Raw genomic sequence first — 13434 nt, 5'->3', positions numbered from 1 at the left:
GGTGAACGGCAGCAGGGAGAATGCCCCCGTTTCCAAGAGACAATGGTCAAACGGTTGTTAAACCGCCATTTTACTGCTGCTTTACTCCCACTTCCCGCTCGCCACGCGTCCCGCTCCTGTCATTTGGTTTTGTCTTTGCTGTATCACTTCATTCGCTGCAGACCGCTGCCTCTTCACAAATGGTTGTTGTTCGCCGGCTTCACTTCTGATCAATGGCGTTTAGCCACTTGGTCACCATTTTCGCCGTAGGGCTTACCGATTCGTTCGTGCCATTCTTTGGGCCTCACTTTAGTGCAATCGAGTCGTGTGCTTCGTGCTCAAACGCTCATTTCGGACCGTGCTGACCGGTAAGTGTACCCCGTGTACCGATTCTTTCGGTTTTGTGTCGCCCCCGTCTGATTGTATTCCATTTAGTGTCACCAAAACCATCGCCAAGAGCTTAGTGATTAGTTGCAGTGTCTGCCACAGTCACATACGGTGTCAATAACACGGTTGGTATCTGCTTTCGACCAGTGGCTTTTGGCGGTGTGATTACACGTTCGGTTTCTTCACACCAAACATTGGAAGGTGTACAATGAAGACAAATTTCATTCGATGATAGGGTGTTCTCCACTTAACAATTCGTAGGAATAATAATACTAATGAATGTTTTAAAAAAGTGTACCTTAGATACTGATCTTTAATTAATTAATTTACTTAATTTACCAATTTACTGATTAATTTATTAATTTACTTGATCAATAATTTGGCTAAGAATAAAATTTTGCCTTTAAACTTTAACTTTAACTGCCTTTAAAAATGCTTGTATAAAACCGACAAAAGAAGTTTGTTCGATCCCGATTTATCAGACGTTTGGGCAAGCGTCTGACGTGAGAAAGTTAATTGGGTCATGAGCGAACGTGACATTGGAAGTGCACAGTGAGATCCCCAAAAGCACGTGGAAATAAAAATGAGATGCTCACCAGAGGATATAAAAGGAGCCTAAATTTGTGGCTCAAAGGCGCTCACTTTGTTCTTTGTTTGTTGAGCCAAGAATATTTTGAAAGATACAAATTTTGACAAACTCCAAAAAGCACAACGTAGGACATCCCCCGGACGGAACAAAGTTTAAAATTCCAAACTCCAACTTTAGTGATACTTGCAGATTAAAAAGCTCAAAAAAGCCACACAAAACAAACTGCATTTGATCAACCGCTGACTGACCCGCAAACGATAGCATGATTGGAAATGCATCGCTGTAGTTCGTTGCTGAACCGGGCTGTACAGAAATACGCTTTTTTTTTGTCGCGCTGCAATATCGCATTTATGATTCATGGGCAGAGCAAAGAATTTCGCAATATTTTTAATGCATTTGTGCAATCAATGCGGTAGCAATGCAATTTCAGTGATGGTTTCATTTCGCTGCAGGCGACTGATGGAACCGGGGAGGATGGTCGTGGCAACATGCGGCAGTGTCTGTCTTTTCAATGCAGCTGCCAGTAATAACGTTATGCATGCATGATAAAGCTGTTGTGTGATGGTTATAACTTTTAAATATTTGCTTTAACAGAATATAACGGGAAGTGGTTTGGTGCATCAAAACCGGAGTACAATTAACCTGGCTGTGGCAAAATTCTAAACCCGTGCCGGCTATCGTATCGGAAGTACCAACGGGATTAACCACACAGCGAAACGAGCATAGAGGAGTTACAGCCCTTTAAAGCGTCCCATTGCCGTCCGTCACTAATCGCAAAACGGAGCACCATTTTCCATTTGTTTCATTTGGGCTTCGAATGGCAATTTCCAATTTTCCGAACACGAAAGAAGAAGCTACACACATTCCATTCGTCTCGAAATCCGATGATGACGATTGACAGTTGCTTCCAACTGTGCGAGGGAACTGTTAGTGATGATGTTAATGCTGGCCGAACATGCAGACGGCAATGACGGCAGGTGGCGCTGGTGGTGTTAGCTGGTGAACCTCCCGCCCTGGTGAAGTTCGATGATGATAGTTGTTATGACGGTAAACAGAGCTGTTCGATTGTCCGGTGCGGACAAATTTGCATCGTCACTGAATGGCACTCGATTGGGGCTGCCAGAGACGACAGAGATGCATCTGCTGGCGTGACTTCGAAAGTGCAATGGGTAAACAGCCATCCGAGGCACAACATGGCCGCTCCCAGCCCAGTCAGTGTTCTGTGGCAGCTTAGCAGCACTTTCAGCGCAAGAGCAACCCCGATTGTGATTTCGTCTGCTATCGATGAAGCTAAAACGGTGCTGCGCTCGGTGTGTATCGAGCATGTACCCAGGACCCAGGCAGGCACTAAGGGGTCGGTCGCCGTGGTGTGCGGCGCTGTTGACATTTGTTTATGATGTGCTTGGATTTTATTGTTGTTTGTTTACGATTGGTTGAATTCGTGCTGATTTGTTTGCCGGTGCTTCGGTGCAGATCAAACTCAAACCGGTGGCTGCAATATCTGCATCTAGCCCGGGGTGCTGCACACTTGCCTTATGCTTGTTGGCCATGAGCAAAACCGGGACAAATTCTTCACATAACTGTGCGTACCGTAGTACGGTGCACATTTACAAAGACATTTAATTTTTTGCACAATCGAATATCAAATCATTTTGCATATAAAATTACTCGAATATTTGTTTTAATTATTCTTGCATTCCATGAGACTCGCTGTTCGAAGTTATTGGAATTAATAAATCTTTATCCACTTACCTCTGTGCCGGTTGGTTTGTTTGTCAAACATTAGCATCGCATCTTCAATCTGAAATGATAACGCGAAAGCAATAAATAGATATAAATTAGTTCCAAATTTTCTTAGCATAATGAATTACGAATAAACAAACAGTTTTGTTGAAGGTTAACTGAACCTAAACTTTGGCATTTTTGAACCTGTTACCGGGCAGTATTTGGAAGCACGGAGTAGTGTTCCAAAGCTCTATCTAGTTGCTAGGATAAGTATTCAGGATAAATCATCTGGTCATTACAGTAAATTGTTCCTCAATCAAGCTTCTCCTCGTTGCATGTAATTTCCTATAAGCTGCTATAACAAATGTCAAATGTGACACTAAAGCTGGACAACTGTGAACTTTAAGGGCTCCTGCCCGGCATCGCCTTTTACTGCTTTACTACACCAAATAGAGGAGAGCACGGATTGAACGATGGATCCGAAATGTTTACCATCCCTTTACGGCAATGACCTAGATAATCAGCTATTCGGAGCTTTCTTCTTGCAGTAGAACAGTGGTAAAAGGGAAAGAATGGCTTTCTACTGGGCAAAAGAGATGCGGACAAACAACAAACAGTGAGGTCCTTTTGAAGAATGGTCACGAACATAGCAGATGGATGAGGTTAAACCCAACCTTAAACCCTTTTGTTCCTTCCGTAGTTGAACTTGAGGTTTATGGCAATTTGGCCACATCTTGTATTCAAGCAGTGAGTAGTGCGTAATAAATGAGTGAGGAGCGGGAAGTGTTTTAGTACATTCGTTGGTGTTCTTTTATGAGCAACTAGAATTATGTTTAAAGTTAAAGTGAATGATTGTATGGATGCCTTTGTTTACCCACTTTTATGTTATTTTTTATTTTAATGGGTCTTCAATCAAAATTCTATAGAGTAGATATAGATAGAGATAAAACACGAAAAATAAAGTAGGAAATTAAAATAAATTTCATGATAATAATTCAATCAATTTTAAAAACGATTCAGACAGAATTTTATGCTACACTTTTAGAGAAATTAATAGCAACATTATTAGTAGTGACAGTTTATGTCAGTTTATGACAGTTTGCTCCTAAACGTCAGACAGATTGTTTTGATTATTGAAAGAGAATAATAGTAATATCGGTTGACGTCATCGAAATGTGGTCTGTTTTTCTCTACCGACTTCTAAAGTTTCCAACCCACTTTAGCAAATGAGGAAGAAAAAATCAATATCTTTCCACTCTGTCGCATCGCAGCGCCACCATTATTTTATATTCCCCGTTCGGTTCGGTCAAATTTATCCGATTGTTAGCTTCCACCCTCTACCCTACGCACCACGGGTGCGATACCCTTTTGACCCCTTTTTTCGGTGCAGCTGGACGAACACTTTTGCTTTGTAAAACTTACGGCGCCCTGCCAGCATCAGCATGCCAAACACTTTGGTTTTGGTTCTTTAGATAAGTTGGTCAGGCGTAACATAAGGGTACCACCGCTATCGACTCCGGTGCTCGGTAGTCCCCCCGTTACGACCGGCCGTAAGAAAGCAGCAAAACAAGAAAAATATCCCGTTGCTGAAGAAATTTCAAAAGAAACTCTACTTTGTTGAAGATGCTTTTGTGAAGAGGAAAACCCCCGAATGTACAGGAAAACGAATGCAAGCAACGCTGCCGTAAAAACGGGAGCCGCGGGAATCGTGCGTGAGTGGAAGAGAAAGGCTTACGCTCACCGAACCAGAAAGCCGAACGTTCAAAAGTTTGCTTTTTGCTCGTAAAGCATTTTCCTAAAGTGATTTCATAAATAATAAAAGTTTTCTAATTATGCGAAAAAGACGATCATCAAAAAACATCTTTAAACACATCGTGGGCTGTAGGGTGAGACTGGTAGAGCTCACACCAACCGCGGGCGGGTGCGTGTTTGCCGACTGGACCCATCTTCAGGGTGGGTTGGTTCCGAGAACTGGGAATATACAACAAAAAGCCCGGTTCCGTTCCGTTGATGGGTTCGATGGATGGATGGATGGATTTTGCTTTTGACAGGCTACCGGCCCCAAAACACCACTCAACGTTGCTGTCCGGAGGGGGCGACCGACCGGCGCAAGGTAAACTTTCGCCCTTGACGGCTTCGCCCAGCAAACCGATTGGCCGATGGGCCTGGCCAAAGTATCTTTTGCCAACCACCGAAACAAACGCCCATCATCGGGCACTACCACCGGGCGCACCGGGTTGCGGTTAAACGGAACAGGAAATCAGTCTGTCAGGCGAGGCACCGTGGGAGCGTCCGAAAGGGCACGTGTCGGTGGATGAGTTCGTTGCGGGCGGAACGGCGCCCGGTGAGTGGCTGTTGGGGCATAAGTTTCGTGCAAGAAAGCTCCACTACGATTGCCGCTTCATTTACTTTAGGTGGCAGCTTTAGAAAGTTGTAAAATAAAGAGCTAAAGCATCTTGGGAATGAGGTTCGTAAGACGTCAAGTTTAGTTCTCTTTCAATGTACGTTTGCGGGCAGTATTTGTACCGGTGCATATTGTAGTCTGTTTTATTAGGGCGGGAACGGGTGGATTATCTTCAACGTTTAGCAACCATTTCAATCAAGCTATAATGACTCATTTATAACAACGGTTTAAAATGGTTGTTAAATGTATTGAACGCTCGCAGCAGCAGACCGAGTTGTGACGATATTTTCATGTCCAGCGATCAGCGATCGAGTTATTTTAAATTTGTAGTTTAATATTTAAGCTGATGTGCTCATATTTAATATTGTATTATTACTGACTTTTTCATAGAAAAAACACTGAGATAAAAGCAATATCGGTTATTTCATTCTGCATTTTATCTCGGTTCAAAACACAATCAACTTTGTGGGCAAGGGCAAAACATATAAGGACATTCCGCTCACACAGGACCACACACGGCGATCATAATCATCTCGCAGGGCAACACATTTGGATTCGTTTACGATGCTGACCGGCGTCGTTCGTGTCTCGTATCATATTTCGAATCCATTCCACCGGCCAAGCGCCGACGACCACAGCATTGGGCGCCAGAGATGCATGAAGATTTAAGCACAACCATATATCCACGGGAAACGAGAACCCCCTAAGCGGAGGAACAGGGATGGAAGCGAATGCGATATTGACGCGTAAAATCTAGCGCAGATCTTTATGTTTAATTATCGTCATTTGGTGCGGAATTGTGCGGAAACAGCTGCGATTAAAGCTAGGGTTCTGCCGGCTCGACTGTTGTTTATAGCTGCTGCCTCTAATGTGTCGATTAAAGCAACAGCATGTTGGTTCCGTTGTTGCGGGATCATGGCAGGAACAAAGGAAGGAATTCGAACTGCCGAAAAAAGAACGCGAACGCTAGCATTATGGTTGAAAAACTAGTGTATTGTATGAAATATACACAATGCAATTTTGAGCAAAGATTGAAAATTATATCCAATTTATTTTTCAAATCGAACTCGCCTTTAAGGAATTGTAAATGTAGTGACAGAAATCAACATTTAACGACGTTTTGGACTCTTTTCCCCATGTAGACGAAGTCCTTCAATCCGGAGGAATCCTCTTAGAGCAAAAACTCTGGACTATTTGGCCGCTGTGCCTGGTAATTATCGGACTATTATCTTTTTCTGACCTATAAATTTTGGTTTTATATCTTTCGTTGCCCCTGTGCGGTATCTCTTCCTGGCTTAGGCTGTACAAAACCTTTTTTCGCAATATTTTTTCCTACGTATCGTATTTGCTTGCTCTGAGCAGTTTCAGATCGGAGAACTCAGTAGAGATCTCTGGAGTATGGTTTCCGTCATTGAGCAGAAGTGATTCGCTTAGAGAAGACTTATAGGCGAGTAAAGGAATCAGAGAATAAATTAACTTTTCAATTTGGTTGTCTGTCCACGTCTAAGTTAAGGAAGACAAGATTGATAAAATATCCAATACACAGATAGTGTTGCAAAGTTTCGGATATTCTCAGTAGATCTTTAACAGTCTCGTTTATAATCAGAGACGTTCAACATTTATTACTGGTCTTTTCTCGATTGCAACAGGAATAGGACGCGATCCTCGAAATGCAGTCCCTTTTATTGCATTGCTGGTGGCGCCCTCTCCCGTCATTCGTCCCAAGCTCCGATCCTCCAGATGGACAGGTTGTGTCAAAAACTTTGACAGATAGTATACAATTGTAAAGAATATAATTATAATGCTTTCAAAATTTATGATTATTGCTAGAACACTATTGCAGCAATTATTGTGTAATTATAGCTTATTTTTCCAAATTTTGCTATTCAAAGTCTAGTCCTGTTCGCACTCCATCTTGTATATACGTACTGAATTGTACAAATTCACGCAGGTCATAATATCAGCAGGTTAGGTTTGAGATTTGAAAGGAAACCATCCTTTTCCCATTCAACCGTTCAACCCTGCCCCACAGTCTACAGGGCCAACAAGCATGAACGAACTGCTCGTTATCCGGTCGCTCCGCACACTTTCCGGCGGGGGGTTTTTGGGTTCTGCGCTCGTATCTGCCTTTTCCGAATACCAGGCGGCACACACCCACACACATGCATCGTTAAATGTTCGCTTCAATAACATACTAATCACATGCAATGGGAACCCCTCGCACCGACATGTTACATCGGCATCGGCAGTGGAACGTTGCGTAAAAAGTCGTTTCCCAGCGGCGTTGTTCCCACCCGGAAGCGGAAAAGAAAATGAAGGGACGAAACGTTGCCGGCTATCCGGAAAATATCGGCTAAGCTGCACGGTATTCTGAGTTTGAAAAAAAAAAACAAAACCCTCTCAATTCCCCTGAGCAGTGGCGACCATTTGAATGCGAAGTTAGCCGGTGTTGTGACCTCACTTTCTGTTCCGTTCCTTTCGGGGGGGGGGGGGGGGGGGGGGTTTCCACGCTCGCAATCATTCTTGCAGTACTTATCATTTTTCCCCCGGAAGCATGATCTTTGCTTCCCACGAGGAACGGGAGCAGAGGAGGACTATCCGGGTAAGAGAAAAAGGTGATACTATTCATTGCATTTTCCTGCACAGTACCTCCATTACATGTATTTTCCTATCCTTTTTTTCATCACCCCTCCCAGACTGCATTGCTGCATTCCCAACGGAGTGTGGGTGTGTGTGCGATTGGGTACGAAATATGATACGAAAATGACGCTCGTTCGGTTCCCGGTTGTGCTGGAGTTGTGGCCTCCGGTGCTGTAACGGTGAATGTAATACTCCAGCAAATGAGCGTGCATTAAAGGAAGCTAGGTAGGGAAAAGGTCAGGATGCAGAGAAAAAAGAATTAAAAAACGAAACCACCGATCGGTATCCCAAACTGTAGACAGTTAGTAACGAAAACCGAACAGCCTCTCCGTGGCTGCTCTTCACCCTATCCAGCTGACTGGATATTTTAATCCATTTTACCATCGATTCCCGGGCTACCAAGTCTACCGCGGGGAGCTTTTTCCATTATTTTCCACCCCCACAAAACCCGCGAGGCACCGGTTCATTTCCCGGGTTTCTCTAGGTCGAATATCTAGGCGAAGAGCGAAGACCTCGCACATCCCTCGTAGCCGTAAGGGATGGGGCCGCAAAATGCTTCGATGCAGATGATAGCTTAGGATCATCGATTTACTGCCCTCGATACTGTGCTACTTCTGGCTTTCCGGTTTGAGCGAGGGAGAGAATTTCTGTGTGTGTGAGTGTGGGAGGTATGAGACTGCTTCCATTAAAATACCCCTAGAGGCATATTTATAAGCCGCTCTATAACACTTGTACAAACACACACATACACAGCGAGGCAAATAGGGTGCATTGCGCATGTATGCAGCGTGCATCCGGTTGTGCTATCACACGGCACGAGTGTGCATGGTGATAGAAAAAGCTTTAGCCCTTAAACTTCATCAGCCTCCTATACCAGTAACATTGTACACGATAGAGCCGCACCACCCCAGTCGCCCAGTTTGTCTTGTGGCGTTTCTCATCGACAACAACAGCAAACCAAAAAAAAAAAAAACGGTTCCCTAAACGACTATCCTCTGCTAGTGCGGGTCGTTAAGAAGCGTATCACTCCCGGGGGCGAAGTTGGCAGTAAGCGGCACCGACAGCATCATCGGTATGGTGAAATTCACAAATTTTCCCGTTCGATCATAATTTGCCGATAAGCGGAAAATTAACCCGAACGTACCTTTTGCCATCCACTTCACGCGAGACAGGGCACGCTATTTATGGGCAGGATGTAAACGGTGGCCCAGGATAACCGGGGTAGCATCGCGGATGGAACGAGTTGGCGTAAGTGTAAAATATAATTTGTCGAAACAGAGCTGGTCGGGATAATCGGTGCCCGCGAAAGGCAACCGAGCGCGCGCCAGCGAAACGTTTCGGTTTAGTTTCGAGGCCGTGAGCACCAATCGCCAGCAACGGCCTTCATTAACTGGTACGGGTGGCTTTTCGGGTGCACTGGGCGCACACCCAATCAACGATGCCGGCCCCGTTTTGCGTTTCCGAAAAGGGTTACCACCCCGCTTAATATTATAATCTTGGTCCCCGATGAGATTCCGCGATGGAGTTTCTGTGACTACGAGGCGAACAGGATCACGGTGCACGGGCTAACGATGGATGGGCTTCCGCCGAGCGCTGGATATGGGCAGCAGGGACCACAACCCAGCTGATGAGCAATTTGAACGTAGTTTTCACGCTCTCCAACAGCACCGGTATCTGTGAACTTGTGAACTAGACGATGCATTCGCGATGGGTTGGGCAGATTAAAATAATAATTGTTAAAGCGGTTTAAGTGTAGTGAGGCTACACGCTTATTGAACGGGATAGTTATGTGAGGTACTCGCTGGAATTGTAAAATTACTTACGCCAAATACCTTTTCCGAACAAAATAATATGGAATATTGCTCACTTGTAACAACGTGCACGTGGATAGTGACTCTAAAAATAAAGCATCGTTCATGACTTCTTTAAACATAATTAATAAAAGTTGTCCCCGAAAGTATAAGCACGATTTCTAAATGACGTTTCTAGTAAACGGATGACGTGAAACAGCTGATTCTTGATATGTTTCATTGTTTACATTCAGAGTTACTAGCTAGTGCATTAACACTATTTTTTCCAAAAGCGTCTGTTGAAATGCGAGGCATTTCCGTCGAAAAGCGCAAAACCATTCTGCACAAATGGTGCTCGACTCCTAATATTTCGCTAAGTCAATTAGCGCCGCCATCCAAAAGTTTCGGGAGGAGTACAGCTTTGAGGATGCGCCGAAAAGTGACCGAAATCCTGGTCCTGTCGATCAGCGGTTGGACCGGGACATAACAAAAGCGTTCGAGCAAAGAAAGGAAAGTTCCATTCGCAATGGGGCTCAAAAACTGAGTACAGGCAGTCCCCGAGATACGCTATTATAGCGGATCGCTATAACCCGGGAAAATCCGCGTAATTTGAATTTCCGCGTAAGTCGGATCCTGGTGTAATTTCGTTTATACTTCAAAGTCACAGAGTCGACTTCCTTTTCTGAATTTTATTTATTTAGCGAATCAGGCGATTTTTAGAAAGATTACATTAAAATAAGTTTAACACAAATGTTTTATATGACGGAAAAGGTTATTTAACTATCAAATTTTCATCATTCTGCTTAGATTTTTTGCTATAAACTAGCTCAACTGTCAAATTTTCAAAAACCGCGTATAAGAGGAACCACTTATCTCGGGGACTGCCTGTACATCAAAAAGTAACATCCAACGTGCCAAGGCAAGATTGAATTTAAAAACGTATAAGAAACAAAAGAAACCGAAACGGAGTACAAAACAAGCCGCATGTGTTGAATATCGGGCTCGGAAGCTGTACGACCAGCTGCTGTGTCGCCAATCCTCATGCATCGTATTGGAAGATAAGTCGTTCGTAAATGTTGACTACAAAACTCTTCCGGGGAGTCAATATTACACAGTGCCTGAAAGCCTGGACGTCGAAGAAGCCGACAAATCTATTTTTCTCCAAAAAATCGGAAAAAGGCGATGGTGTGGCAAGCCATTTGCGAATGCGGTATGATGTCCGAACCGTTTAGTGACAACGGAGACGATGAAGACCGATGTTACGAAAACATGCTTCACTATGTCGAAGGAAATGAATCCACGAACTCCCCTGGAGCCAGACCGATTGAGTTATTTTGGACGCTAACCAAGGCACTCTTGAGAAAACATTTTAAATCTGCGGAGGACATCGACAGTTTTCAAAAAGACTGGAAGAAAGTGTCGAAAATCGTTCGGGACAAGTCTGAACCTGAACCTGATGGGAGGCGTCAGATCAAAAGTTCGATCATTAGCATACGATTAGATTTTTTTTATTTCTTTTTTTGAAATAATACAGAACACTCCACCAATTCTATTTATAAAATAAACATAAAGTTTCTGGAACAGGTTTTATTTTTTATCTAATTTTTAAATCGTGCTTATACTTTCGGGGACACCCTTTATTCAGCGTTAGCGTTTCATCAATGGAACACCACTAATTGCACCATTTTCGTTCATGACAACACCATAATGCAGGAACTTTAATTAATGATCTCGACTACCGCTGGTTGTTGGGTATTTTTCCTTGAAATATAATTAATATCAACCTACAATAAAAATCATATTTATCCCATGCCAATGAGTGGTCTGCGCTAGAACAAGAACTCATCACCGGCCGATATTGTTTCCATTCAGCTCTTTGACTGGATGGGTTCATCATTCTTTCTGCTTGCTGATTTCCCGATCGTTTCAATCGGAGTTTTTCCGCCATCGTCTGTTGGTTTAGTACGTAATGAATGGGTTTCGCGTAATTCGAGCTCTTAATTACTGAGGCAGAGGCAGAAAATTATCTTTCAAACAGCACCTTTGGGCGTGGGAGGGTCGCTTCTGTTTTCTTGCCACTGAATGGAATGAAGGCCCGAGTGGATGGGATTTTAATGGGAAGGGATGCAGTATAAATCATCTAATTAACCATCCGTGGACCGTCACGGGCAGTCGCTTGAAGATAAGAGAATCTCTTTAAAAATATTTCAATAAACGCATTGCGCAAAGAATAAAGTTTGCCTCATAATTTGCCCGCTCCCTGAGTGGAACCTTTCGATAATCTGCTTGGTAATATATGGCTGCATCCGAAAGATTTTCATCATCCACAGCCACAATATAAAACATAAACATAAGAATAAGAATACGAGGAGCTCGGCCAAAGATGACGATAGCAATCGAATGCAACAAGTTTTTCGGGGCAATAAATTTATCCACCACCATTTCAGCGAGATTTAGGCAAAGGCCCGGCTGGACCAATGGTGGAAAACTATTGGCATTCTTTTCGAGGTCAACCACCCAACGGGAAAGCATCCCGTCGTGTCGCGACCCGTGTTTTCCCGTTTCCCCCGATGAGGCGATCAGCATCAGCATATTCTATTCGTTGTTGCAGGGCTCATTTGGAATTCGAAAGTCATTAAACGGAAACGGAGTAATGAAAAATAAATTTCAGCCTGCACACAGCCACAAACCCGACACACAACAGCGGTCGGGTTAGATTTATATCTTTACAGGCCTGCGTTGGCAGGCACCGGTTGCTGCTGCTGCTGCTGGTCCACGGCCTCAGCTACAGGGTGGGCCATCGAGTGGGGGAAAAACGATCAACCCGCACCCAAAAGCGGGAAAAGGTTTGTTGGGAAAATGAAATAAATGGTCGCCAAGAAGCGCCATGACAGCAGGGCAGGAAATCAGAGAGGTTTTTATTGGGATCGCTTATTAGAGAGCAACAATAAAACACGCTCGCTTCGGGTGTGGAATACCGCACCCCGGACAGGGTGACGAATAAATCATTTAGTTCGCCTGTAAATTGTTTTAACAGTTTCATTGTTTTGGCTTTTTTAATATTTTATAGAAAAAGCAAAACAATATAAAACTAAAGTTGAATAATAATTTTAAAATACACAGCAGTCCATATTTTGAAGTAAAAATATACAGCAAATTTCCCTTTCAATATTACTTGAAATCTTTAATAAATAAACCCCGACTATCGATGCCACTGACCAGCATGAAATGTGGACAACTGGCGCCCGAAGTTAAAATCGGCCATCAAATTTGATTCCATTTTAACGGGTGCAAAACGTGTTGTGATTTAAACGCAAATAAACCAAACCTAAAGCACCCAATCGGCTTCCTGCTACGCGGCTAGGCCTTAATAAAACGTCCCTTTAACTAGCGGGCCCTTCCTTTTACGGACTTCACCGATACGTAGCTATTTCATTTCCCACTGTTTGCGCTTGCTGCCAAACAACACCAAACAACACCGAAAGAAACGGCAAGCTCTTGAAAAGATTTCGAATGTTCCGGCGAGTCGCGTTCGGAGGTTTGGCCAGACGTTTTGTGTTTGTGTGTTTTCCGGATGGTGGAATGTTTCGCTGTTTCTGCCGACAGCCGAGGCTAGTAGTTGTTATGCGAATGAAATCTGTTTTAATCAGCGGAATTTAAATAGTCAATTTAAACTTTCCCATTTACTTTTCTTGTCTGGCGCTTTGCTTTGCTTCGTTTTGTTTCTATCTGTTTGGCGTTGTTGTTGTTTTTTTCGCCCACCATTTTTAAACACAACCTGTCTCTGTCGCGTTTGCGTGTATGTTAAATGGTTGTTGTTTAATGGTAAGTTTGCTGTATGTGTGCCTGTTTTATGCTCAATCGCGTGCAGCTTCGCTTCTCATTTTATTTTTTTGTTTCGAATCGAAAAACGATAAACT

At 43.5% G+C, this 13434-nt stretch overlaps 1 protein-coding gene across 7 annotated transcripts in view; it reads right to left on the bottom strand.

Moving 5' to 3' along the window:
- LOC128302606 (RNA-binding protein Musashi homolog Rbp6) overlaps positions 1 to 13434 on the bottom strand; it is a 684518-nt gene that overhangs the window by 84662 nt on the left and 586422 nt on the right. For all 7 annotated transcript variants that reach the window (XM_053039462.1, XM_053039466.1, XM_053039463.1 and 4 more), the window contains one exon: positions 2708 to 2756. In XM_053039462.1, coding sequence (XP_052895422.1) covers positions 2708 to 2756 — 49 coding nt within the window. The remainder of the gene's footprint in view (positions 1 to 2707; positions 2757 to 13434) is intronic.

This window comes from Anopheles moucheti, chromosome 3 (assembly GCF_943734755.1).
Source record: "Anopheles moucheti chromosome 3, idAnoMoucSN_F20_07, whole genome shotgun sequence".
Lineage (NCBI taxonomy): Eukaryota > Metazoa > Arthropoda > Insecta > Diptera > Culicidae > Anopheles > Anopheles moucheti.
The sequence above is the reverse complement of the archived record's forward strand: the minus strand, read 5'-3'. Positions and strand labels throughout refer to the sequence as shown.